At 54.0% G+C, this 26,957-nt stretch overlaps 6 protein-coding genes across 6 annotated transcripts; 2 read left to right on the forward strand and 4 right to left on the reverse strand.

The window, feature by feature from the left end:
• Nucleotides 1-51: 51 nt before the first annotated feature.
• Nucleotides 52-4,980, reverse strand: COCSUDRAFT_61651 (GBP-domain-containing protein; the record flags this gene model as incomplete). Its single annotated transcript, XM_005649921.1, has 11 exons — nt 52-63; nt 909-1,031; nt 1,201-1,454; nt 1,658-1,811; nt 2,060-2,209; nt 2,469-2,588; nt 2,857-3,051; nt 3,350-3,457; nt 3,657-4,006; nt 4,265-4,431; nt 4,961-4,980. The coding sequence occupies 11 exons, from the start codon at nt 4,978-4,980 to the stop codon at nt 52-54; spliced, it is 1,653 nt and encodes a 550-aa protein (XP_005649978.1).
• Nucleotides 4,981-5,803: 823 nt separating this feature from the next.
• On the reverse strand, nt 5,804-10,519 carry COCSUDRAFT_61652 (hypothetical protein; the record flags this gene model as incomplete). Its single annotated transcript, XM_005649922.1, has 13 exons — nt 5,804-6,050; nt 6,249-6,439; nt 6,691-6,903; nt 7,229-7,364; nt 7,483-7,613; nt 7,800-7,855; nt 7,981-9,034; nt 9,147-9,293; nt 9,432-9,584; nt 9,726-9,861; nt 9,979-10,124; nt 10,223-10,368; nt 10,480-10,519. The coding sequence occupies 13 exons, from the start codon at nt 10,517-10,519 to the stop codon at nt 5,804-5,806; spliced, it is 2,796 nt and encodes a 931-aa protein (XP_005649979.1).
• Nucleotides 10,520-11,464: 945 nt separating this feature from the next.
• On the forward strand, nt 11,465-15,828 carry COCSUDRAFT_61653 (TPR-like protein; the record flags this gene model as incomplete). The annotated part of the gene is made up of 11 exons (XM_005649923.1): nt 11,465-11,491; nt 11,653-11,821; nt 11,922-12,037; nt 12,264-12,471; nt 12,685-12,932; nt 13,240-13,395; nt 13,689-13,850; nt 14,136-14,351; nt 14,592-14,742; nt 15,092-15,276; nt 15,583-15,828. 11 exons carry the CDS (start codon nt 11,465-11,467, stop codon nt 15,826-15,828), a joined length of 1,884 nt encoding a protein of 627 aa, XP_005649980.1.
• A 368-nt stretch (nt 15,829-16,196) lies between these two features.
• Nucleotides 16,197-17,939, reverse strand: COCSUDRAFT_35797 (NAD(P)-binding protein; the record flags this gene model as incomplete). Its single annotated transcript, XM_005649924.1, has 6 exons — nt 16,197-16,391; nt 16,598-16,749; nt 16,913-17,063; nt 17,190-17,414; nt 17,526-17,648; nt 17,748-17,939. The coding sequence occupies 6 exons, from the start codon at nt 17,937-17,939 to the stop codon at nt 16,197-16,199; spliced, it is 1,038 nt and encodes a 345-aa protein (XP_005649981.1).
• Nucleotides 17,940-18,982: 1,043 nt separating this feature from the next.
• COCSUDRAFT_13233 (hypothetical protein) lies at nt 18,983-20,209 on the forward strand (the record flags this gene model as incomplete). The annotated part of the gene is made up of 5 exons (XM_005649925.1): nt 18,983-19,131; nt 19,238-19,461; nt 19,607-19,754; nt 19,875-19,953; nt 20,078-20,209. Coding segments are annotated over 5 exons (732 nt in total), but the record flags the coding sequence as incomplete, so codon positions are not given.
• A 559-nt stretch (nt 20,210-20,768) lies between these two features.
• On the reverse strand, nt 20,769-26,574 carry COCSUDRAFT_46714 (ResB-domain-containing protein; the record flags this gene model as incomplete). Its single annotated transcript, XM_005649926.1, has 13 exons — nt 26,336-26,574; nt 25,932-26,228; nt 25,633-25,842; nt 25,143-25,406; nt 24,727-24,991; nt 23,227-23,447; nt 22,937-23,115; nt 22,451-22,668; nt 22,004-22,275; nt 21,681-21,807; nt 21,400-21,578; nt 21,101-21,200; nt 20,769-20,965 (listed from the first exon to the last, which is right to left on the reverse strand). Exons 1-13 carry the CDS (start codon nt 26,474-26,476, stop codon nt 20,769-20,771), a joined length of 2,670 nt encoding a protein of 889 aa, XP_005649983.1. The 5' UTR covers nt 26,477-26,574.
• Between the last annotated feature and the right edge of the window lie 383 nt (nt 26,575-26,957).

Genomic DNA, 26,957 nt, shown 5'->3' on the forward strand with positions numbered 1-26,957 from the left:
TGAGCATGAGGAGATTCTGACTCATGAACTTGTCACCGTCTTGAAAAAGATTCAACCCACGTCCTGCAACAAAGTCACAGAGGTATACATTGCTACTTAGCTCTTTTGAACGCCCTTGAAGCTGTCATGCTCCCTGTGTCTGCATCTGCAGAACAGATGGATCGATACCATAAGCGTTTAAGTAAGCAATATAATAACGATAATATGCGGACCCATGAATGTTTTGAAGAGAAGAGCAGTAGTATTGGTGCAGAGCCACAAGAAGCACATGCGCAGGCTGATTCCCTATTGGCATGGAGTCCCATGCAAGGCAAATATTCCAATCTTCTTTGCTGTGCATCTACATGAAAATTTGCAGGAAAGGATATGATTGCTGACTCAGCTGAATCAGCAGACTGCATAGACATTCAGTATGCACGAGAGAAATAGGCGAGGCAGCCCCTCCTTCAAGATTGGCGCTCGCAATGCTCTGATATTTTGCAATCTCCCTGATCGAGTACGGTGCTCAGAGTACAGTTGAAGCAAAACCAGTCTACGGCTCTTCAATTAAAAAAAAATACAGTGATATGGTCATGCCAACACACCACTACACGTTGAGATCCCTGATATCACCGGCCTGTGTGCCGCTGCGGACTTGTTTCTCTTCCTTTAGCCTTTGTCGAGGCCGGTAATATCTCCAATACCATTTGTAGCCCAAGAAACCCAGAACCCCAATCGGCAGCAATATCTGCACAAGGCACACAAATGTCATTGGTCCAGAGGCTCACATATTTTGATGGCACAATTGCCATTTTTCAACATCTAGATTCAACATTGACAAAGCGCACGCAGTACTGGAAGGACCTGGTCTGACCCGCTTCCAAGCACTCTACCATGTCAAAGTGCAGGCAACAGGGAGCAGGGCGCACCTGCCAGCACTGCTGCAAATCCATCACCGAATTGTACACAATCACCTCCCAGACTTTCACCAGCCCACCCCACCATGACGTCTCATACATTGACCCTCCGCTCAGAAACATCTTTGGATACACCTGCACAGCACCAGACCCACACACTCAGCCCCAACTTAAAACGCCACCAGACAATACAGCTTCTAGCAGTGCTCAGATCCTGAAGGAATGCCAGCTATACAGGCATGCATAAATCACCAGCAAAGCCATAGTCCAGCCACAGCAGTCTAGAAAGAAGTGGGGCGAGCACCTGCAGGAAAGCAAACGCAACCCAGCCGACAGTCTCCATGAGGGACACCCGGACGAGAAAGCGGAAGACCAGGATGTCGGCCAGGCAGGCAATAACGAGGCCGTTGAAGATGCGGTCGTTGTAGTCACGCACGAACCGCGCGCTCTCCCGCCGCTGCGCCCGCGCCAGCCGCTCCCCGGCTGCTTTGTTTGCCGGGCCGATGCAGGCCGCCTCAAATTCCGCCTTGCACCTGTCGAACTTCGCCTGGAACCTCCCTGCAGCAAGCGTACATGCATGTTTCGCACCATGTTCTCTGCGCACACATCCTGGAACTCCAAGCTTCACTCGCATGCACGCAGCACGCTGAGACGTCTGCCGTGAAGCATGCATGCAAAATGTAGGACACGTGCGATGTGATACAATAAGGACATCAGACAATCAGAAAGGGCAAGCATGTTTGGAGGGGAGGCGGACGCACCAGTGGAGGGCAGAGCTCCGGACTGCTCGTGCTCCAGGACAGACTCGCAGGCCTCCTCGGCCGCCTCGCACACGTGCGCACTGCGCAGCATGTTGGCCGTCCGCCGCGCCTCCCACTCGCGCGCGCACCCAGCCACCAGCGCATCCCTCAACACCTGCCCACCCCACTAACATTAAGAATCGACCCCTCCAGAAGTCGTCCCTCCAAGTGTAAGTCCTCCCGAGTTATCATCCGATAGGGCTTAGCCCTCTCATGCCCGCCACATGGAGCACCGGGGCTTGATCCAGAAGTCCCCACGCCTGAATGATACTGGCTGCTTGAAAAATGGATGCCAGACAATGAGGGAATCCTGACACCGCAAATGGGTGCAGAAAAGAGAAAGAGCATGCAGAGGTGAGTCACCTCCAGCTCGGAGCTGCCCGGCACGCCAAAGCTGGCCGAGTCAAACGACTGGAGCGCGGCGTCAAGCGCCGCCTTGTGCACGCGCTCCAAGTCCTCCTCCTGAACCGGCAGCCCCAGGGACTCCAACGCCTGGATGTACGCTTCCTTTACCTGCGCAGCAGCAACGCCAGCCAGCTCAGCTTAAGCTGCATGCTCAGCATGCAGCTTGAGGATCAGCTTATGCCCTGTGAATTGTATTTCACTCCGACAGGGATGCAGCCATGTGTTTGTGCCTTCTCTGTGCTTATTGCAGTCTCCTCAGGATGCGCCACGAGCAGCTTGTCAACAGCTTGTGAAGCTATGTGAACAACAAGAGATTACAGGTGGGCCTCAGTATTCATGTGGAGCAGTGGCTGTGAGAGCATGGCACCTTCTGCACCAGGTCGGCATTGAAGTGCTCCAGGATAGAGCCGGCGGTGGGGATATCGCGCGAGTTGAGCGCGCCCACCATCGTCTCCACCAGCTTGGCCAGGCCCGGCCCCGTCATCACCTGCAGCCTCATGCCCTCATGCTTTATTGTTATGGCACCCATGAATTTCTTTACTCAGCAGTCTTACAGCGTGGTGCATGCAACAGAGAGATTGGCATAGGCAATTGAGTAGCGTGCCACCCAGAACTGCACATGTTCAAAGCAGCAGATAAGTCCTTCCTTTGTGCAGTATCCAGTTCTGCAATTGATTGAGCGAATGCATTTCCAGCCAAATGGCTGCTGCTCAATTACGTTGGCGATCAAGAGCACTTAGAGCAAGCGGCCGCACCTCGCCGTTAAGCAGCTTGGGCTTGGCGAGCTGGCGCACGAGGTCGCGCAGACCGGAGCGCTGGCGCACGTAGACCGGGTCGAGGTCAGCGTCGCTTAGCTGGCACAGGCGCGTGCGCTCCAGGTGCGGCTGCTGCAGACCGTACGCCGTGCTGTTGCGCACCACCACACCCAAGCTCTCTCGGATTTTGTTCACCTGCGCGGCGAGGGTCCTTTAGACAACATCTAATTTCTCTGCACGCGGCTGATTGCTGAGCAGGCACCGACATATGGCAAGGTACAGAGGGGGATTTTAACGAGTGAAAAATTTGTAGAAAGCTCGCCTCAGCCACGCATGTCAAAGCTGTCAGTGCCCCGAGGTCTAGAACCTGACGGTTTTCACGGAGTAGGGTGAGAAGTTGGGACTACAACTTCAAGCATGCGAGATTCAGCAGGAGGGGTGAATGACAGGGTCGCGCCTGGGCGATGTCGGGGTCCCTGGAGGGGTTAGGGACGCGCGCGAGGGCCTCAATGACGCTCTGCTGCACGCTCTTGCCCTCCAAGAAGTCTCGCTGGATGAGCCACAGCATGTTGGGCGCATCCACCGGCGCCCTGCCCGCCCCCTGTTGATCCCACAAATCCCCTCAACATTCTATCGGTGCATATGTGCAAGCTTGAAGCACAAAAAGACCGGCATCTCAAGTCTGTTTCCTCTCAAGACAATGAGCAGGATCTGCTGTAATCAGCTTGCACGTAATTGTTCCTGTGCGTGAGAACAAGGTGAACAGCAGGCGGGTCTGGCAGGATAATCAAGGGCGCCACCTTACAGAATAGCACACCGTCATAACAAGTGGATGCGGCGCTTGCCTGGGAGGAGGCGTAGAAGCCCTCGGCCAGCTGCACCGCGAAGCTGAGCTTCTCCACGTCGCTTTCGCGCACGGTCTCCGGCAGATTGTAAACCAGCAGCGAGCTGATGATGGTGCTCAGCGCAAATATGCGATCGTCGTACACATCCGATTTGCCCGTGCTCTCGAACCCCTCTGTGTCCACGTACACTATCGCTGGTACAGCCTCTGTGCTGGGCTGTGAACCTGCTGCCAGCTGCGGCTCGCCCCACACCCAGACGCCCTTGGTCTGCGTGCTCCGCGTGTGGCCCACTCCAAAGCCCTCATCTGCGTGCCCAGCAGCAGCTGCTCACAGCAGCGCCCATTGAGGCAGGCGCCAGCCTTGCCTGCTTGTCTGGCGCGTTCTGGCAAGGCTGACAATTGAGTGTATTTGCCCAATATGAAAGGCAAGCTTGTCGCATGGGAATTGTATGGCAATATGGCAGTATGGCAATTGTGCACCACCACAGCTGTTGTGGCGCCCAAATCATTGCCTGTTGATTTGCAGGCCTCAGCATCTGCTGCAAGAAGCTGTGTGGTGCTCACCACAGCCAACTCCAAGCAGCTGGTTCAACAGGAAGGACTTTCCACTCCTGTACGGGCCGATCACCACGACGGGTGCAACAGGCCCTTTGATTCGACGCAACACCTCCAATCCACCCTCCTCCAAGCTCAGCTTTGTGGCATCTTGTATGGGCTGTACCAGGGCGAACCTGGAGAGTCACAAAGACATTTCAAACATTTGATGTTTTTGATATTTGCAGTTTAGCTGCTTGCAGTTCGATGAAAGCTCTATAGTCAACTCAATTGCTTTATCTTTCACCCGAGGAGTCTCAAAGCCTGGTTGATGTGGGTGATGCTGGACTTTTGGCGACGGTGTGGCTACTTACGCTTGCCTCAAGTCCAGTGTAGAGGTCGTTCCTGCATCAGATCGGTCGAGAGGGCGTCCGTTCAGGGCGCTGGTAAGTGACAGTACCACAACAAGTAAAAGTAATCTCGTTTCTTGGCCCAAAATTGTGACTTTACAACGATGAGTTTTGCACATCAGGTCCTGTATGTATTCACATGTTTCTGTACGGTAGTTTCACAGTGCTTTTCTGTCCTTTCGCTTGCGATCTTGTCCTCCTCGGCTTTCTTCCATCCAGCATGGCATTCGTCATCATTACTCATCTACTGCATGCATGCATGCATGCTGGACACCAAATGCTCCAGAAAACTGATTACCTTCACCCTGTATTTCACGCGCTGCCGGCCCTCTTCATGATTTGGACGTTCTGTATGGTCAAGGTCACAGACAATGGGCTGCATCAATCCCAATTGAGGCGCCTAGTATACCCCGTAGGCCGGCCAGCAAACGCCGTGGCCGGTCCTCCCGTAAACCGCTTTGATCTGTTCAGGGGCTACACCTGGTAGCATATGCGTAACAACGTGTAATTCTTGAAGAATCCTCCAAGGCTCTCCTCCTCTGCAGCCATCCATGCAGCAATGCCACTGATCCATGTCCAAGGTCTCCAACAGTTACAAAGTCTAACCACCCGACATGCTTGCAGTTCCAGGATAGAAAAATAGTAATTTGCAAACACAAAAGACCAAGATTGCTGACATTACTCAGCAATTAATATCTGCAAAGGTATATTAATAACATGCTCGCAAGTTTAATGGCCATTCAAAAATGCAGAAAATCAACAATCATGGAGTATGTTGCAGGCCTCTCCAGGCCAGTGGGAAATTTTTTTCCATCCACTTAAACCTGCTGCATTACACATCTTATACATTGCGTCCTAGAATTGAGGACCTCATAGTTTGATGTCACACACTTTTCTCACACTCTCCCTGCTGCACATTCACCAGCAGTGCAAAAATCAAAGTATCTCTCACTAAACTCCTACACAAAGATGTATGTACATTCTACACGTCTGAGCCCCCAATATAAGCAGATATAAAATTGCAGGGAGAGCCTGTGGTTGGCAGCGTTGCGCCATACAGAACAATTCCCATGGTGGGCCTCATGAGTTTTCGCAATCCAAAAAACAAGACACTCCTCATCTGCCAGCCCCGCATTTTGCTACGTAGATAGGATCAGAGTCAGGTCTGCCAGGCGTAGCTGCGGGTGCTGACATCGCTGTCATAGTTGGCGAGGCCGTAGCGGGGGGCGCCGCGGGGGCTGCCACCGCGGGGCGGGGGGCTCATCCCCCGCACGGTGGACGCCTCGCTGTCATAGCCGTGGTAGGCGGGGGGCGCCGGGTGGCCGCCCAGCACGCTGACATCGCTGTCGTAGCCGCTGCCCTTGCTCTGCACCCCGGACGTGCCGCCCTCCGGCAGCCGCAACAAGCTCACCTGGAAACCACACGACAAGATAATTTTTGCATCTTTGCTAATTTTCGCTGTGGGTGCAGCAGGGATAGAGTTGCAGCATGACTGCAGCAGACGTGCATGCCAGGCAGGTTGTGCAAAGCAGTGCAGTCGATATGGGCACCGCAGGGTCTGAGGTTGTGTTCTGGAGAAAGAAGAGATCTTTTGTCATGGGAACTCAAAGCGCGCCTGCAGGTTGTCGTGCAGGAACTCGTTGGCAGCGCGGATGTCCTTGTTGAGCTGGCGCACGCACTTGGCCCAGTCAACGACGTCGAAGGCGTACCGAGCGCGTGCCCGCCGCAGATCCTGTGCCGCCTCCAGCACCACATGCTGCAGCCCCTCCGCATCCATCAGGCCCAGTGTGTGCGCCTGCGCGGCCCACGCCTCATCCTCATTAATGTTCACTGCTCCTGGGCCGATGGATCGCTTTACTGTTGCTGCATGATGTTTGCGAGGTAGCTCTGCTGCCTGATGCCTGAAATGCCTTGGGCAGGCAGGTCATTGACTTAGCGAATTTACAAGTTCCGGGAGCCGCCTGTAACACGCCGATCTGAAGCATGCAAGCTACGGTGATTTAGAGAGGAAAAGTCGGCAGAAGATCTGGAGGTGCCTGTCCGCACCTGCACGGCCATGCCGACATGGCTGCGGTTGAAGAATATGTTCTGGTCGCGCCAGGCGGCGAGCCAGGCGGCCTTGTTGGAGCGGCGCGAGCGGAGGCTGCTGATGGTCTCCAGCGCGGGCACCACGCGGTGGATGAAGGTTGCCACCAGCGCGCACCGCCCATCCGGCCGTGTCAGCAGCTGAGTCAGCTTCTCTGCCAGCAGCACATCCCCCTGCGCACCACAGTCCATGCCATAGATGAGATGGGCCCACCCAAGGTGGTTGAAGGGTGCACAAAAGCTGCAGAAACGCTGGGACTATATCAGAACATATGCCCCAACTGGTAACCACCCCTTCTGCTATGTCAGACCGCTATATGAGACCATGGACTGTCTAGTGCGCAACAATTGGACAAGGTTGTACATCAGCAGCTTACCCTGCACCAACGCTTTTGACAGCCTCAGAAAATCACCAGGACCTGTTGATCAAAACTAACTCAGGGATGGGTCAGCATGCGGTTCTACAGAGAGGATTGAAGTCAGGGGAGTGGGCGAGCACCTGCCCATTGTCGCCGACAAAGACCCAGTAGCATTCTGGGTAGAGGACTGCAAACTGCTGAAAGCGCGCAAGCTTCTTCTGGTACAACTGGACGTAGAGCTGAGTGTTCAGAGTCTTTGGGTTGTCCTGGGGCGGCCTGTGTGGCACAGCAAAGGTGAATGTTGCTGCACCCTGGCGGGAATCTGGAGCATATAATAGGGAAAGGGGCCTTTTCTAAGACGGTGGGTTCAATTCTGTAGGCAAGATGCGCTCACCGGGTGCCTCGAGCATAGTCCCAGAGCGCCTTTGGCCCTGCTCGAAGGGACCCCAGCAGGAGGACTGGGTACCCGTTCATCTCTCCCCTCTGCACTAGCGGCCTGAAGATCTTCCTCAAAGACAGAGCTTCCTGCCAGGGTGCACAGCACTGGATCAAGAACGGCACTTCATGGTTTACATCTGAAGAGAACGTTGACATGCTGCTAAGTCACGCTCACAGGGGCATTCAGGTACTGCATCATCAGGGATGAGAGAACGCACCGTGAGCCCCTTGAAAGACTCCGGCCGTGCCGAAAGGAAGACCAGGTGCACCCACTTTTGGCGTGGCCTGTCCTGCCACCGCCTCCTTGCAGTGCTCAGCCCTTCCCCACCCTGCACCAAGATACGGTACCGTTTTGCCACATTCTCTCACTGCAATTGATTAAACATACTTCGCAAATTCATCACTTATGTCCTTTGGCAATACTAGTGCACTCCAATGGTCTAAGATAAGGGACGCGCCAGCATGGCATGACGCAGCCGCCGTCGTCCGGAGCGAGTCATCATCGGGGGCCACTCCTCCTCGCCGCCCGGCTGCCTTCCGCGCCCATTGTTTCCTCCCACCTCGCTCTCGTACGCCGATGCCAGGCTCTCAGACGGCGCGCTCAGCGGCAGCCCCTCGCTGATGTTGCCGCAGCGCGGGCTGTCCCCGGCCAGCCGACTCGACAAGCTCCCGCCGCCCCTCGTGTTCACCGTCGGTCGCGGAGGCAGCGCCCTAGCCTCCGGAGCATCTCTGGCAATGTTGGCGCCCCCATTGACCAGCGATGGGATGACGGCTGCCCCTCCCACCAGCGATCGCAAGCCTCCTCCCCCCTCAAAGACCCCGGCTGTGCCACTCGCCATGTGCCCGGCGCCGCCTGCCGGGATATCGCTCGGCCCCAGGAGAGCGTCCTCTATCGTGCTGACGTCCATGTTGCCGCTGGCCACGTGAGCGCATTGTTGCGTGCCCCCGTCAGCTTGTTGATCGGCGCCAGCTTCCTGGACGGACACAAGCTCCGGCGGCTGTGCGGCGCTGCTGCTCTCGGCAAAGGAGTGGGACGGGGGCAGGGCCGGCGGCCTGGGGAGGGCGTCCGAGGAGCCCAAACTGCCGTAATCCGCGATGCGCACCGTGGGCAGGTGACGCCCCACGATGGGCGGCTTGCCGCTGCTGGGCGGCCCCTGCTCTGCCGGCGCGCTGAACGGCGTCGTCTGTATGCCATCAGCGCTGGACGCTGTCCCGGGTGACCCGACAATGTCATTCCCTCTGCCGCTGCGGTTGTCGGCTCCAGGGATGGACACCGGTCCCGAGCGCGCGGCGGCCGCTCGGCCGGAATCAGCAAAGCCCGGGGAGAGGGCGTGCTCGCCGGTGCTGCTGCCCCGCCCCTCCAAGGCGCCGCTGCCCCGATCCCACTTACCCTGCCCCGGCGCCTCCGCCGCCTCCGCGGGCACAGGCAGCCTAGTGAGCTGCTGGCGAGGACTTGTGATCGGCGACTGCGGCACCGACGCCGCTGCAGCCGCTGCCTTCCAGCACTCCTGTTGCGAGGGGCAAGGACACGTCTTGTGAAGACTCCCTGTTTTTTGTGATGCTGCATTTCAACACAAGCACCTTTGTTGTTCAGCTGCTGTCAAGTGCATTGGTGCCCACCTCCACTCTGAGGACATGCCCAGCATCCAGCTCGTTGTAGAAAGCCAGCACTCCCGGGTACACGCAGTTGTGCGGATACCGCATGTCCCTTCCGGCAGGGTATGACCCGCCACTGCTCATCAAGGTGTCATCAATGTCCGACACAACCTGCAGGGCAGTACCCTTGTCAGGTTTGAGTATACAAGCCCTGGTGCCACGATTCTTGCTCCAGGCTTTTACGCACTACAAAGGTGTGGATCACAGAGGCAGCTTCTTGTGTTGTTGGAGGAGAGAGTGCAAGAGCACCACCTTCAGGCAGATGCCGGGTGGGCCATTGGGTAGCCGCGCAGCAAACTCCTCATAAGCTCTCCTCCCCTCAGCTGCTATGTGGCTCAAGGCATCCTGCTGTGCTGCGTCCTGGAGATCGGTGTAGCAGAGCTTGTAGATGGTGTGGTAATCCTGTTCCCAGCATTGCCTGTGAGATGCTAGGGATACAAGACAGCACTGACCAAACAGCAAAGCTTCTAGTACCAAAGGGAAAGTCCTACTCGCCAAGACCTCAAGCTGAGCTGAGTGCAGGGTCGGGTGGGGGGCACTCACCCCACCATCATCCACAAAAGCTTTTAGCCTGGTAAGGTCCGTCCCCTTGGTGGCTTTCAGTATCTCTGTGGCCCAGCGCTGCCGGCTGGGCCGATGCCTCATGCCCACCTTCTGCAGCGCGTCCAGCAGAGCCGCCCTGCAGTCCACCATCACATATGCTCAATTTCTCTGGGTGCCAGCTCCGTCTCAGTGATCAACAGGGGACAAGTCGAGTAGGGCAGAATGAGACTATATGCAAAAGGTGGCAAAGCACCTTGTGACAATGCGTAGTTCAGGCAGGCGCTGCTGTGGGGAGGTCAGCATCTCCATAGTGTGCCGCCCCGACACCTCCACGAGCGCCGCAGTGTTCACATTCAGCAACACGTAGTTCAGATCCATCGTGCTGCATCCGCTCACAATCTGGATGCACAGAGAATTCTAAGCCTTTGTACACACGTCTCCACACTATGCAGGACACCATTCCACTTGCTACGAATCGACTAGTGTTAAGAGCGCACTTCGTGGATGATCCTGCGGTGCTTGGACAGACTGCCAGCTACATGGGACACCACCCTTGAGGCCCCAACTGTGTAGCCCTGCCACTTGTTGATGCTGCTAATCACTGCCGACAGCAGCTCTGCCTTCCCCTGGGCTTCAGGCGATCCTGTAGGCCACAATGACTTTAATTTGCTGCAGCGCAATGCAAAGGCGCAACCTAAAAGCTGTACTTGTGATGTCTGCAATGGGCACTGATGGCGCTCGTTGTCTAGCCCACCTGTTATCGTGCTGATGGCAGGACTCCTGAATGGAGTCATGAAAAGATTTGCCTGAACCCTGTCCTCTACAAAAGATGCTGCCATCACCTGTGGTATCGATGCAGAAAAATTGAGGCTGAACCGTAAATCAGAGCTCCTTGTCACTACATAGGAGTTACAAAACTTGAATTTTCTACATAAGGCAATTATGCGCAGGAACACACCGCTGTGAATATGAAGAACAGGCCCTCAGATCCCTGGATGTCAATACTTCGGAGTGCAAAGACAAGCCACCAGCTCAACAAGGCGCTCAAAATGGCCCAAAAGAGTCTCCTGCCGGTCCGACTGCATCGTCGCCGTGACACATACCTCAGTCTCTGAAACCTTGATCTGCCATGTCAGCAAAATTATTGAAAGAGAAGATTCGGCCAAATGTGTACCTGAAGTGAAGAACTGAACGATCATTGCCCAAATAAGCAATGAGAAGGCCACTAATGGCCAGGGCGAAGAAATAATGTGCCATACTAGAGGCGTTTTGGTATCGTCCTAGCTATATAGAGATTGAAAACCCATACACTGGTCGTCTCGGTCTAAAATTCTTCCATAAAGACGTACTTCCATCACGATGATTTCTTCAATGACCTAACAAGCCTGTTTTCATGAGACATCCCATTCTGAAGATTCTCCAATGCGCCTTGACGCGATCGACGCAAGGGAAATTTTGGAATTTTGCCCGGTCGAACGAGGCGTTCCATTTTCGGCCAGTGGCGTGGCGTGAATTTGGACACAAACGTCCGCAATTCTCTTCTAATTGTAACATCGTGTGATGAATACATGCTAAATTAGATTAATTACGTGCTACTAGATTCGTTTTCCAAATTAGATCACATTTGCAAGTGGTGTTGGGTGAAATTTCATCTATGCTCGTTGGACGTCCCTCGGCGCCAGATGCTGCCATTACCGCGTTGTCACTGTGTTTCCAGAACGATCTGTGGTCACGTAGGTATGAGGTGTCCAGAAGCTGCATCTGCCGTGGGCTGAGGAACCCTGCTATTCATGGAGCCTTGCCTTCAAAGCCCCTAGGAGGACTTACACAAATCCAGCTCCCTAATGCTGGCCTGACTATCCGCAAAAATGACAAATTACTTCAGAAAGACTGGACAGATGGGAGTACTGGATCTGTCCATACCCAGGCTTCTCCAAGGGAGCCCTCTGCAAACGTGTCAGTCAAGCGGCCCCTGCAAAGGCCCCTGGAGCACGCCATTACAGTGGGCAACTGGGGAGAAGCAGTTGTTCTGATCGAGAGGTTGCTGCTGGTCGGCGCCCTGCCAGAGAACCTCATTTCAGATCAACTCCTCAAAGGTGGGAGGTGCTTGCCAGGAGGCCACAAGCTGCATTGTCATAGCTCCAATTGGTGGTCTCCGAGCAAGAGTTTTTGCCTTACATCAAATGCTCTGTGCAGGCCTGTGTGCAAAGGGAGCGTTTCGCACAGCATGGAAGCTGTACAGTTCCCAGCAGGGGCGGTCGAAGACGTACCAGTATTCAACCTACCAGGCTCTGATCACGGGTGCTTTTCAGGTGAGCGTAAATTGTTTTTAATATTCGTCTGTTTTGCCGTGTTTTCTGTCTCTTACGTAAAATGCTTCTGCAAAGTGGTGCTTATCGCCAGTGGGTATCCCCTATGTCTACTCTGCAACCCACTTATTCTGAAAAGGTAGCATTGACGCTGGAAGTCTGAAAGAAGCAAATCTGACAGAGTCGCTTACATGAGGTAATTATAGTGAGGATTGCTTGCTTCTGACAGGCGGGCGAGGCCTACGATGCTGTTCAAGCGTTCCGGGACCTTCAGAGCTCCGGCTTGACCCCAAACGTGATCACCTGGTCGAGCGTGATCAGCTCCCTGTGCAAACAGCGGCGCAAGGGGGCTCCCTGTGCCCACCTAGCATACGAGCTGTGGAGGGAGCTGGACGCCTCCGGCCTGGCCACCGGCAATGCTGCCCTGTATGCAGCAGGTGTGTAATTGCTCACCTTTGAAAAATGCTCTCTTTTTGGCATGCATTCCAGGGTTGTATCGGCAGAGCCGTGCTATGGAGCTGTGCCAGCTAGGCAGGAGGAAGATGCCTTTCATCAATTCAAATTTTTTGTGACATGCGTACATTGTTATTCGCATCACTTCTATTCAAAAAATACAGTGGAACCAAATAAATTGGGCTGTGGGCGTGCAGGGATGAATGCCTGCATCGGGCTGGGCTATGTGGATGAGGCGGCTGGGCTGCTGCGGACGATGCAGGGGTGGGGCATGCGGGCGGACGTCCGCGCATACAACATCCTGCTCAAGGGGCAGGCCAATGCGCACTCGCTGAGCGCCATGCAGGCCACTATGGCTGACATGGAGCGGCTTCAGGTGGCGCCCAGCGTCGTCACCTACAACATCCTCATCGACGCCTTTGTCAATGAGGGCCTCCTTGAGCAGGTGCTGCTCCATCTTGTGACCTCTTCAGCTACTCCTTTTGATTGACCAGCTCCTCTTGAAAATTTTCTGAGCTGCTAATTTCCGATCTTATCCCCTTGTACATGCGGTGGAGCACTAGCTTGGCAATGTGCGAGAACATGAGCCTGGGCTCCTGTGAGAGGGTTGCCATCTGGCAGGTATTTGCATGACTACAAGAAATGCAATGTAGGGAGTTACAGGATATCGAAAGCATATACAGCTGCCCCTTGGAAGCGAAGTTGTTGCTTGATATGAAAGGAGCTGATGGGATGTGTTGTGGGCGGCGCAGGCGGCGGCCAAGCTGCAGGAGGCGCAGAAGCTGGGCCTGCGGCTTGACCTGTGGAGCTACAACACGCTTATCAAGGGGTTCTGCCAGGCCAACCAGGTCGCCGACGCGCGCGACGTCCTGGAGGCCATGAAGCTGCAGAACGTCCAGCCCAATGTGGTGAGGCGGTTGTTCTTTTTTTGTTGATTTCTGCAGGCTCCACCTTGATCAAATCGTGGAGGGAGATGGTCTTTCTTGGGGGAGTTTGCAGGCCCAGAACACAGCTCTCTGAGACGAACTCTGCAGCATCTTGGCCTGTTGTGCTCAAGCTGGAGCAATTGAGGCAGAACGTGCAGGTTCATCCTTGGGCAGATCATGGCAACAATGTCATTGGGCAGTGTGCAAGCTTTGTTCTGAGTGTGAATAGGTAGGATACGGGTTCACATGTGCTGATTGCTGCGTGGGTGATACAGGTAACGTACACTACGCTGGTGGACGGCTGCGTGCGAGCCGGGGACCTGTTCCTGGCGGAGGAGATGCTGCGTGACATGCAGTTCATGGGCGTGCCTCCCAACACCGTCACTTTCAACATCATGCTGCGTGGCTACTGCCAGTGGTCCACCCGCCCCATCCAGGTTCGCCTACATTGCTCCCTGCTACAATGCCCACAACAGGTCTGATGAGGCTGTGATCACCCCCTTCCCTTGTCTCTGCAGCTCTGACACAACCCAGCATAGAGGGGAGACCGTCTTCTTGCGTCCCGTTCAGGGGCCTACCCAGAACGCCGGATTCCCTCAGGCTGCATTCTTACAAGTCGGACACAGGAAAATTCATGTGGGTAGGCAGGACATACCTTGCCTTGTGGCAGGAAAAGCAATGATAATGATAATGATAACGATAACGATAACGTTGCTGGACAGGATGCGCTGGAAACGCTGCGCAGCATGGGCATGGCGGGCGTGGTGCCGTCCACCGACACCTTCAACACGCTCATGGGCGCCTGCCTATCGCGGGGGGACCCGGGGGCCGTGCCGCGCCTCTTCAGGCGCCTCATCTCCCTGGGCCACACCCCCGACGCCCTCTCCTACACCAGCCTCATCACCTCCCTCACCCGCCTCGGCCGCCCCGAAGACGCCGTGAGCCCTGCCTCCTTGTTAAACCCTCAGTTGTGTTCTGGTGGTCATCTGTAAATAGCTGGCTGCCCCAAGGTTGGCAACCTTTCAACATGCATACCAGGGGATGTGTAAAAACAGGCCTGCCTCTCATCTGTCGAGGACCAAAGCCCAATTGCATGGCAAGTGTCTACACAGGCTCTGTGATGAGGAACAGAGCAGATAGAATGTGCAGGCAAGTACTGAGAGGAGACGGTGTGACAGGTGCTGGCGTTCCGAGCGATGGAGGCGGATGCGCGTGTTGCGGTGGACCTTGCCGCGCTGAATGCCGTTGTAGACGCGCTCGCTCGCTGCGGCCGCATGGGTGATGCGGAGGACCAGCTGGAGCGCGCCACTGAGCTCTGCAGGAGACGAGGTGCCGTTCTCGCGCCAGCACTGTGTGCTACACCCCTGACTGCTCCGCAAGTCCTTGGTTGTAGCTGCATGGAGGGGGCGTTCAGGCAAACATGGATCACACCATGCAAGGCAGATATAGGGAACCCCCTTTCACTGGGCACCAATGTCTTTTTTAAAGCCATGGATGTCCCCTATTCTGTCATCTTCATGGCTTTGAGGATTCAGACACAGACATGCGCAGCCGAACCGAGGTCATTCCTCTTCATGCCAAGACCCGTTACCGAGGGCTCAGGACAAACATAACGTCTGGTTATAAGGATCAGCTAAATTTGGGCACCCTAGGCTGACTTGCACCATGTTGCGCTTAGGCCGACCGCCGCCGTTGGAGGCGTATGGGGCGCTGCTGGCGGAGTACGCGCGGCGACGGGACGCGGATGCGGCGCTGGCGGTGCTGCAGGAGTTCTTCGAGCGCGGCGGCACGCCAGACGACCAGATGTTTGACACCGTCATGGACCTGTGCATGCGCACCGGCGAGTTCCGGCGCGCCATGCAGGTTTGCTGGCCACCCCTGACAATCGCACCTCATGTGCACTCTTTAGTCCACTTTGTTTGTGAAGCAGGCATCAGTGTGTGGCTTAGCTCGCATGTGCTGCAGTCCAGGTGCAGTACGTGATGCAGCTACTCCTGATCAGCGCTTCATGGCTTGACAATCTGTGCATGAGAGCGGAGTGGTCTCAGACAGCATGTAAAATCTGCTGTGTGCATGCACTTGAGATGGATGCTGGATCGTTGGTGCACACACAAGTGGCAAGGTTCATAGCGTAGTCCGGGGCTGACGAGAGCGGTGCACTGCCCACAGGCGGTGCGGGCGATGGAGGCGGTGGGGAGGCAGGTAGACAAGGCGCGCATCAAGCGGGCGCTGGAGGACATGATGCGGCGGCAGAGCGCGGCGCTGCAGGGGCGACAGCGCAGGCGCAGCCGCAACGAGGGCCTGGAGCGGCTCAAGTTCTGGCTGGGCATCCCCAACAGCTACTACGAGTCCGACTGGCGCGCGCAAGAGAGTTCTGAAGAGAGCAGCAACGACTGGAGAGAAGGCGAAGACTGATAATGGGAGTGTGAGAGAACACCAGGTGTCGACACGAGTGACAAGGCGCGCAGCATTGTGAGGACAGTGAGACCGATTCGTTTGCTATTCTTTTTACTGCTGGAGTTGCTAGTTGATGCGCAGCCCGCACATTGCGGGCCGTTTGAATTCTTTGCCAAGGGTATCTGATGCAATGTATGGAACTGTTGATAATGGGAAGCACTTGAGAACCTATGCAAACCAATTCATATAAAACCAACAATCACTTCTTACATGGCATGGATTCAGAAGATGCCATTGACTCTCAATTGATGCGACCAAACAAAAATTTCTCAGCATGCTATATAGCTAAATATATTTAGCTATATATATAGCTGAATTTAGAAATATCAGAACACTGCTGCGTCACCAAGGTCCTGCCCAGCCATGCCATCCTCCTTGACTGCTCGCCTGAAGAATTCCTCCAGTGTGTCCTTGCCATAGCTGGGGGTCGCATCAGCGTCATACTCTTGTCTCTCTGGGTCGTACACAAGCATGCTCTCTGTGGCATAGTACTTTCCAATGCGGCCAAACTCTGCAGAGTCCTGCGCCGGCAGAAGCATCCTCTTATCACCGCAGGTTCCTCAAAAGAGTACAAGACAATTGGTCCATGCCTTTCCTACCAGGGGCCAGGCACCTGGTGCCTTCATGTTCGGCACTTCAGGATGGCACCTCAGGATCCACTGGGATGACATGTTGACATAGCATGGGACAACATTGAGCTATTCGGGTGGAGGTTGCATGGGGGTACCTCCAGGCCAGGGAAGACTTTGGCGAGGAGATCCAGGAAGCCGATAATGCCATCCATGAGGGCCACAGGCACCTTTATGAAGTTGGGCTTGCGCTCTGCCAGCTCAAACAGGTACTCGCCTTGTTCCAATGCTGTCCATGCCTTGCCAGGGCCTGCACACATGCAGAAGTCAGATCGAAACTGTAGTGCACACACCAAAAGAAACGCCAATATGGGTTCCATATCCCATTCAGAGCTTTTTATTCAAGCTCCACTTGCGTGCTACTTCACATGTCTCTATCAAGGTTTTGTGCATGCTGGCTTGAATGAGCGCACCTCCGATTGGGAGAACTTGGTTGGCCTTTGACTGGTCCTTCACACAGTCAGCCATGAAGGCTCCCAGGTCTGCCTCACTGATGGGCTTGCATGCAGCCAAGCGCCCGTCCCCAAACATGACATACGGCTTTCCCTCCTTCACCAGTTTCACCTGTGATTCCACAGTGAGACTAAATTTTCAGACATCCTTGTTCTAAGAAGAGCAATTCTTGAGTTAGCAGATGACAGCGGCAGCCACCACAGAAGTACTGGTCTGTGCTTATATAAGCACAATCACCTGTCCTGCGACGGACTTGAAGAAGGCTGTTGGTCGGACGATTGAGTATGTGATGTCCCCAGCTGCCTGCAGCTCAGCCTCAAACTTGAGCTTGGCATGCTGGAACTCCAGCAGGGGCTTCTGCACGCAGATGGCGCTCAGCAGCACAAAGTGCGCCGCTCCCTTCTGCCTCGCAGCCTCCAGCACATTCATGGTCGCCTGGTAATCGATGTCCCACGAGTCTTTCTGTGCACCGCACAGCAGCTCGTCAAGCCGAGGCCGGCACCGCTTCCTTCAGCGTCATTTGCTCTACGCGCATGCAGGCCTGCGCAGCGTAGTAATCATAACATGACTCACCTTCCCGCCGGTGCGGCTGGCCAGGCAGGAGACCACCACATCAACAGGCTGGGCAAATCCGACTGTACTGAGGGACTCCACATTTTGTACATCCCCGAACTTCACGTCAGCGCCTTCAAACTCCTGCATCACATTCCCCATGAGGTCTCCTCTTTGACATACAGCCTGCACCACTTGATTGTGGAATGCTTCTGCATGCACACGATGCTGGCAGGCGCCAACCTTGACGGTGTCCTCCATTGAGGCCTTGCCCCCCACTCCGCTCTTTTCCCGCGCGAATGCCACCACGTCATAGCCCCTCTTCACCAGCTCCTTCACGACAAATTTGCCGATGTATCCAGTGGATCCCACCACCAGCACTCGGATGTCCTTGTTGTCCTTCGATCTGTAGTCTGCGGTGGCCGCTGCACACATGAATCGGTGCATGTGCCTTCCTGCCCTGGACCCCTGGGCTGCTGCCCTGGATCCTTGCAAACGTGACTGCAACTGCACAACCATGTTCTTCGTTGAGGTACGAATTGTACAGTAATGATTGGACAGGGAAAGGTCACAACAAGAAGGTTTCATTCAATGGATTGGGAAAAAGACATTTGAACTGTCGACCCACCAGGTGCGATCTGGATGGAAATTGCTGGTTCTGGCATTGAGATCGTAATTTTGTGTTAGATCTGTACAGAATACTGCAGTGGGTCAGAGGCAGTGCTGGGGTGCTTCTGTGCAACACTGAAGCAAATCCAACTGACGATTGATGCATTGTCTGTGCCATCACAGTTTGACCTCAATAATACGTAACGTCAATGCCCACAGCAATATATATAAAAACACTCTCCACCCGGTGGGGGTCTTGCTGATTTGCAAAACAGGCGTCTTAATAATTGGAAAACGATACAATCAAAGACGCAAAATCACAAACTGCAGTCGCCTGCCTTCAATGGACAAATGCAAGTGCATTTATGTAGGATTTTATCGCACCTGATCAAACACCTATCAAAGATATGGATTTGGGACCACGTGCCCTTCCTGCATTTCGAGCGCGCCACGTATTCCTTACTTCTTTAATGGGCCGAACGGAAGCAATACTCAAATGCATCGAAAGATTGATGCATTTTCGTGTCGGAGAAAGCTTTAACGATGCTTCTTACCCAACTCCATGGTGATGCCTTGTCTATGAGACAGTCACATACTGTCCATCAGCCTTTTACCAGTCTAAAAGCCTTTGGAACCCGACAAAGGCGACATCACAACCGTCTTGCTTCTCGCGTAAATTCTGCTGGCGATCAAACAATTGCAACGTGAGAGCCTCGATAGCTGCATGTCTGTATCTGGATTTCTTGATCACCTGATGCTCTTGTTCAGAACAGTCACCAAAGCAAACCATTCTCTACTAGATTGTAGAGGGGGCGCAATGTAGTACTAGCATTTGATACTGAAAATGACGCTGTGTCAATTATCATTGGCGCAGGCCTAAACAGTACCTGCCCCGGGGCCCTGAAGAACTTGTTGACCAAGCTCTCAGTGCATCCCAACGAGCATTTGCCGACGGAGTAAAGAGACAGCGGATTGAGCTGCTCCTACCATTGATTGGTGCCACGGATCTTGATGACTGGTGCGTCTGCAATGTCCTCAGCTCTCCGAATGAGCATCATTCTGGCATCGAGCGAGCCCATCAATTGCATCTCAATCCTGAAGAATAATCATTCCTGTGCTGCCAGGCCTGGCGGGATAAGGCAACAGTTCAAGGCAGGGCAGCCGATGGTGGAGAGCCTTCTGCGCAGCCTGAAGAAGGATGAGGCGTTGCAGGGGCCGCTGTCAGCGCGCATATTAGATCAGGGTGACGCTGTGGGCGCTTGGACGTCACCCCGTCTGGCCGCCATCCTTTTCCCCACACCAGAGACATTAAAGCAGGCATGCACATGTGGGCAAATGCCCTGCGATAGTTGTGCGCAATAGCTGCGCTTAGGTTTTGATATACTCCGTGAAGGTACAGCATCGAAAGAGAATGGCAGAAGGCAACAGTATTGTATTGGGGACTGTTTTGCAGATGAGAGAAATTGTGGAAGGGCTGAGTCCTGGTGGGCTAGCACTGATGATCAACCCTCAATGGCAGCCAGGCAATCTGGTGAATGACTTTGGCATTGGACCATGGAGGCGGAGGTCAGAGGACTTTGTAGCCTCCTTTGAGGAGGTGTACATCCTGAAGCAGATGCGCATTGCAGGAGACAATGTCAGGTGTGTTACTGTCTTTACCAAGCATGCTACTGCAGGGACTGCCTGTCTTGTTTGCTCTACTACATGATATTTCACATCAAGTGATCGGGATCATTTCACACCATGACTGTGTCGTGGCAGGCTTTTACGCACATATCCAGGTGGTTGGCAAGTATATCTTGCTCCAGAAGGACAGGCTCCAGAGCTCATCACTGTTCTGGTGCGCTGCTGCGGTATAATGACGACTTCTGCTGTGCTGCTGTCATTGAGTTCAATTCAAAGGGATGAGCTTGAGCTCAAAATGCAGGAGTGTGACCTTGTTTCAGCAACTGCGGCTGGTGCAGGATACACGGCCATCCTACAAGGAGCTCGAGGACTTGCTCCGAGCTACAGAGGGATCCAATGCAGGGAAGACCTGGGTTGAGCGCATCAAGGGGGAGTTTGCTTTCAATAAGGACTCCTTGGACAGGAAGTGAATTGTCTGTGTGGGCTCTCAGAGGTGTAGCAGCTAGAAGCTTCTTGTCAAATGTGGACTCGTTTATTGGATGTTGGAAGCAGACAGCGCAGTTATGTTGGATAATGTATTGAGCAGAGCCAAGACAGGGCTCAGTGTAACACAAGTTGATCAAATCTACTTTACAATTTACAATTCTTTTCTCTTGATTCTACGATTCCAAACTCAGATTTTGTTGATGTGTGAGGTGTTGCTCCAATGGAAGCATTTTTTTGGCAGCACTGCACCTAAATCATCTCTCAAAGTCAATATTGATACAATCACGCTGGCCAGTATCCAGAGAGCAATAATTTCTAGCTTGATTACTTCTCACAAATCCTTCAATGTGGACTCTCTAGCAAAGCTGTCTCCAGGCTGTTCTGCAGTATAGACCGATCACCTCGGACAAAAGTCATATCCATGCATGTGCTCATGAGCAGTACAAATGGGCCAGTTTAGATTGTACAACTCTCAGAAGCACCGTACCTGGACCGGCAGTCTAAAGAATACTGATTAATTCGACATTATTCCATCAAGCGGCTCTAATTCTCAGCTATTGTGCGCTGTGCTTCAACAGATGGGCGCTGCTCTGGGATGCTGTTCATCAGATCATCCAGCTCCAGGGCAAAGGTGACAGTGGCGCGGTTGCTGCGCCCGCCCACGTGCAGCAGGGAACCTTCTTGCAGAGCCCAGATTTGGGAATGTGACAGGTAGCTCACCAATGTGGTGATCATGAGCCCTGTGTGCAGTAAGTTTGTAATCACGCATTGTGACAGTACACCCTGAACTTCCCAGGTACCTCATTCTGCAGGTATCAGACATCAAGGGTTGAACATGAGATGCCAAAAGAGAATGAAGGAAGCAATTGACTGACCTGCAAAGCCAGCGTAGACATATGGCACTCCAGGGTCCACCTTGAGCTCCAGGCCTGTGCTCCCCACTATGTCATCAACGATTATTGTCATGCCATCCACCTGCGCAGTTCAGGACATGTGAGACTTTGCACTCCTTCGGGCACTAGTAACATGTTATTGCCACACGCTGTTCCTGTCAAGAGAGGCAACTTGCATCTGCAGACAAACTGCAGGTGAAGGCTGCCTTTGCGTGTGCACACATGAATTGCAGGAATGAGCCACTATCAGCCAGTCTCTTAGAAGCAGTGATGGTGATCACCTCGATAGGTTTCTGAGAGCCGGGCCGTCTGATGCCGGCAAAGGTGCCGTCCATCTTGTACAGAGCCACCGTCTGGAAGTCTCGCGCAACAATGGACACCCCCCGCGGCTTGGTGCTCCTCAGGTCGGCCGGAGGCGGCTCCATCGGCACGAACGTCGCCCAGAGCTTGCCCTTCACCCCTGCACAGCTCACTCAACCCGCCTGTCAACACAGCGCGCACAGAAAATGTACGGTAATCAAGCTTGGTTGATGCGGTGGCATGGGTGGCGGAGCAAGGGTACCTGGCTTGCCGTCGAGGGAGGCCATGGGAAGGTTGAAGGCGCTGCCGTCGGCCGGCTGCAGCGGGGACCCTGGAGCACGCACTGTGAGGGCCGCCATGCTGTAATCCGTCTGGTACGCCGTGATACCCTGCGCGCAGGCCACATGCATGTTACGCATGCCATCACACTCAAAACATTCCTGCTCAATCTCTCTAGATCTGCAGTTGCAGAGTATTCTGCTCAGGCAAATGATGAGGTGTCATTGCTTTGATGTGAATTGAGAGAATTAAGCACTGGTCTCCTTTGGAAAGGGAATGGCATGGACGCATGCAGGGGTAAGGCACCTGGTAGCGCAGGGGGTCGTTGACGGAGATGGACTTGCGCAATTGCTCGCGCCCCTGGCCGTCAAACACGCTGAGGTCGCTCACGAACTGGTCCACGCTGCCGTCCTCGCGGTACTTCACGTCAAAGCTATTCACGTGCAGCATGGCGGCCGCGCCCCGCGGCTGCCGCGCAAGGGCGCTCCTGGGCGACAGCGCCTGCGAAAAGATGAAGTCCCCCCCCTCTGGCACCATTGCTGTCCCCTTGAGCCCAGCCAAGCAACCATACGTCACCCCTGCACATGCACACAATGCCTTTAAGCACATGCCATCACATGCTAGACAGGCCTGCCATGCGCCTTGAATGGTTGCAAGCAGAGACAAGGATGCCACATTCATTGTCATCTCAGGACCTTCAGATCAGCACAATGTGTTTCCTGAGGGCATAAGGAGGGTGCACTTGCGACGCACCTGCCATGACCAGGAGCATGGCAGCATGGACTCCGATGGGCCCCAGCTTGCCGGCCAGGCCCTTGAAGGCGTAAAGGCTGCCGTCCCTCAAGAACACCTGGTAGCCGCTCTGCTGCAGCGCCTGCCCCATCAAACGCACATCCGCGTTCGGCAGCGCCGCTGCAGTGCCCTCCTTTGCCATCGCATACACTCGCTCTGGTGTCTGTGCAAAACGCCACCTGCCGCAATTCAACACATGCTGTCAGCATTTGTCACCACAGCACACCCTCCCCGTCCCTCTCAAAGAATATCAACCCTGCAATGATGCAGAGTGCAACATCGTTTTCACCAGGGGAGAATGCGAGACGCACAAGGCAGTGCAAGCGCCAAGAATGGCGAGAGGCAGCCTTCACGGTGTAAATATAGTGGATCAAGAGAATAAACATCTCCCGGCCCATTGAAAGTGCAACTTTTGTTGGGAGTGGCGAAAAGGCTGGTACTGCGCACCGGCGCGCCACTCTGACCATGGGCCACTGGCGAGTGGAGGTACATGCTGCCAGAGATGCAGCCAGTAGTGCCATGAGGGCCAGAAAGTAGTTGGCTGAGTAGATGTGGTCCCACTGCAGGGCCTTGATCAGCTGCCAGTCCACAAAGCCAATCACCTTGTCCGGACCATCCGGGTAGTTCTGCACAACATGCATGGTCAGTATTTCAGCGCACCAAAGTAATAGAGAGCAGCATTGCAAACCAGGCGATACACTGAGCGACAGAGGAGGCGAGGTTGAAAAGGTGAGCACCTTCATGTAGTAGGCCAGAGATCTGTTCTGCTCTATGACTGTGCCGATGGCAGAGAAAAGGGCAATGACCGCCAGCTCTCCGATTGCAAGCGGCAGGGATGAGAGCTGCCTCAGCACGCGATTCCATACCACCTTCACAGGCGATGGCGTGGCTGCCGGTGGACTGCCCCTGCTCTTCAGCTTCCCGATGCTGAGACCTTCCTGGCTAAGAGGAGGTGCTTCTGCACCACAGCAGTGATGTTGAAATTCATGCCAGCTCCGAAAGACAAGATGAAGTGCAGTACTCGATTAAAAGACGTCCAAGTGACCTGGGCAACGGTGTAGAGAATGCTGCAAGGTGCCCTGTACCTTCCATTGGAGCTATCTTCGGTTGCGCACGGGCAATTAATTTTGCCAACTTTCGTCTTTTGCTTCTAGACAAGTTCCCGCATGATGCGATAAGGGTGCACAGCTCGATCTGCGAAAGACTCTGCCTTGACAGGAGCGGCGCAAGGCGCCTCTCCGAATAAATATTTGGCCTGCTATAATGCATTCGACAAGGCAGAGTCATCGAGCTGATGGATCTCCCACTTGTGCTACATACCGACATAATGAGTCTGTGAGAGACAAGCAAGCTCACAGAGCGATTTACTATGCTTTGTGTAAAAGCGTAGCACGTTGCCTTTTCAGTGCCAAGCACGTTACAAACTTTAAGTGCTATGGTGAGATGAAGTGTGTGCTTACAGCACTGGAAAGGAAGAACATTGCCAGGAAGTACCTCGACACTTCTGGTACAACCTTCAATCTTAGTGCCAGCGTGGCCTCATCTTGTCCAGGTCAGATGGCTTCCCTCCATTTCGAAGCTGGACGGTCTGAGGTAAGAGGCGAACTTACTAGATCAGTGTTCCCCTGGTGGCCCACATTCCCAGGTTGAGGGCAGCAGCACTTCATGTAGAGCTGCCATCCTGATGGATCCTAGCTAGGATGCTGGGGCCGCGGCGGCCGCCCCGATTGTACAGGGCCGGCCAAAGATCCAGATGTCACATCATCATGATGGTGCATGCATGCATGTCACACGCACAAAAAAGGTGCAAATCAGCACATTTTCCCTGGGCCACCCCTTCAAAAGCTTACACCCATCACCAATGACTCATCTATGAGGTCTATTTACATGCGTGCAAGTGCACTGGCGCCAGTCAGAATGGTACGGCGCCACTGGCAGACTAGCTCGCTATTTGTGGCGCCTATAGGGCACAAAGACAATTAAGGTACATTTGCCAGCGCACAAGAGAATTTCTCAGCGTGATGATTTGTAAGGATGTAGCTTTCCTCCTCGGCCAAAGCAAATGATTGCCCACACACTTCAGACTCTGGAATCCACTCAAGACTTAAGCCATAGCAATCTTGCTCCATGTTTCACAGAACTCTCAGAATACCAAGAGGAGTCTCTGAGAAATGTGGGGACAGATTCCTGTTCAAAGTATTCGCACAATGCAACTGTTCAAGTTGTTAAAATCTGACGGCGCAAAGTGAACAAGTTCTTGTTGAGGATCTTGCGTTCGTTGATCCTGACTTTGAGAATGTCTGCTCTCCTCTGCAAAGATGTCACGTTCAAAATATCCTTCCCAGCAAGCTGCGCCATTATGTTATTCAGAGCCTCCTGATCGGCTGCTAGCGTGGCAGGGATCGCTGTCAGAGCTACCTTGCACTCCTTGGTGATGAGATTTATGGCACCCTTTCTGGCAGAACCATCGACGACGCCTGTCTGGTCAATCTGCGAGACCACCTGCAGGCAGTGCACACTGTCCTCAGGATCCAGAATTTGCTCACAGTCGTTAGAGGAAAGAATCATCAAGCCCACCAACCCCCTGCATTGTTAAAACTTAAAACTCACTACGCCACGTGCTGCCAGAGATGTTCCATTGTGCAGTGCTTACCCTTCTGTCAGGAGCCTCTGTGCAGAGAAATGCTGCATAATTGATCAGCTTCTGCGGCAGAGAGTCCAGACGCAGTGGGAACTCCATGCAGGCGCTGTGGCCTGCCTCCTCGAGGAGCGCTCTCTTGGCATCAAAGCAGGGATCGTCACGTTGGAGGCTCAGGCGGAGGTTGCATGCACTGTGCGGGTTTGACAGCGGGGCGGGCATGAACCCATAGGACAGCAGCAGCTGCGTATCCGACTTCTGCCCATAGGACACATATACCTGCACCAATGCACCAGCCCCCTCGTTACCAGCGCTTCTCAGCCATGCAGCAACCAGAGGAACTCAGGCCACAATGACATACAACAATGTGACTAAGAGCTGTGTTTGCCTGTTCTCCGGGCTGGTAAGTCCCGTCAGTGCGCAGGACCACTGAGCTGGAAGAGCTGTCCCAGTCCAAGAAGCAGTTGGCAGAGGGGCTGTGATTCAGGAGGTCCGCCCACGGCACACAGGCCTCAAGATCCTGCTTGCCTGGAAGCCTGATGAGGCGTGACAGGAGCATGGAGAAGCCCCATCTGAGGTCCTGCTCTGTGAGAGGCCCCCCGGGCATGGAGGCAGACTCCCTGAGAATGGGCGCAAGCTCTGCAACAGATGCGCTGCAGGCTGCTATGATCTCATCTGCAGCCCTCATAGCTGCGGTCCCCCGCAACAAGTCCACCTGCACATGAGCACGCATGCTTCGGTGTCAGGACTTCCTTCAGCATCTGTGAGCCACATGTGTGCACGGAGGGAGGAACGGGAACTTGCCTCTTCTGAGGCCCATTCTAGAACACAGCCAGTCTGCGATGGAAGCGCATCCACATATTGACCCCACACATTTTTATCGCCCTCGGGCTGCCGTCTTGTCTCAGCGAGGAATGTTGCCAGCACGCTCCAGGCTGGGACTCCACAGCTCTCAAGCAGGCCTCCATATGCTGAGTGCTGAAGGGCCACATCAGCAGTCAGCAGGAGCTGGGCAGGAACATTGAGGAGCTTCTCATGCTTCCTCACGCGCCGGGTCGCCACCAAGCCCCTGCCTTCAGGTATTTCATGGCTGATGGCAACCTGAGTCGGACAAGGCAGTGTTAGATCACTACGTTCCGATGAAGAGTCACCAATGCGTCATGCAAACCATAAGTGTATGATTAGATGTACAGGAACATCTTTGGCACCTTCTGAGGTGGTAGCCCCCTATGAGTGAGCCAGTCTTCCAAGGATCCAGGCAAGTGAATTCGATAGGCATTGCCAGTGACTTCTTTTTTAGGACCAAAGAGTCTGATTAGCGGTCGATTTGTGGTATTTATGCACACCATGGCCCATCTGCGGCATGTAGCATCTCCCAAATTTGATCAAATGCTCAGTAGATACCTATCATGTTGCCCTTTGGTACACATAAAACTCTGTGATCAACCTGTTCTTCGAACAAACCAACAAATCGCAACGATCCAACTTCTCACACCAAATTTGCAACTTTCTGATATGATAGGGTTTCTCGACACCTTGCTGGCTCGCCAAATTAGGCTCAAGAGTGCCCATTTCCAAATTCATCCCACGCCAGCCAAAGGCGTGCCAACCCCTTGTTATGGTGTCCTCCAAAGGAAATTTTGTATTAAGATGCCATGCAAATGCGTAGCAGTTCAGAAAATTTGCGGATCAAAACGTTAGGCAGGAATTATGTCTCTATGACCGTTGGTCTCGATGCATAAGTTTGCGAAGACAGAATTGCAGCCATTCGCCCAAAAAGAGAAGAAGAATGTACTCAAGCCACTTTCAGCTGTAGAAAACAGACTCCAG

Source organism: Coccomyxa subellipsoidea (assembly GCF_000258705.1).
Source record: "Coccomyxa subellipsoidea C-169, whole genome shotgun sequence".
Taxonomy (NCBI): Eukaryota; Viridiplantae; Chlorophyta; class Trebouxiophyceae; family Coccomyxaceae; genus Coccomyxa; species Coccomyxa subellipsoidea.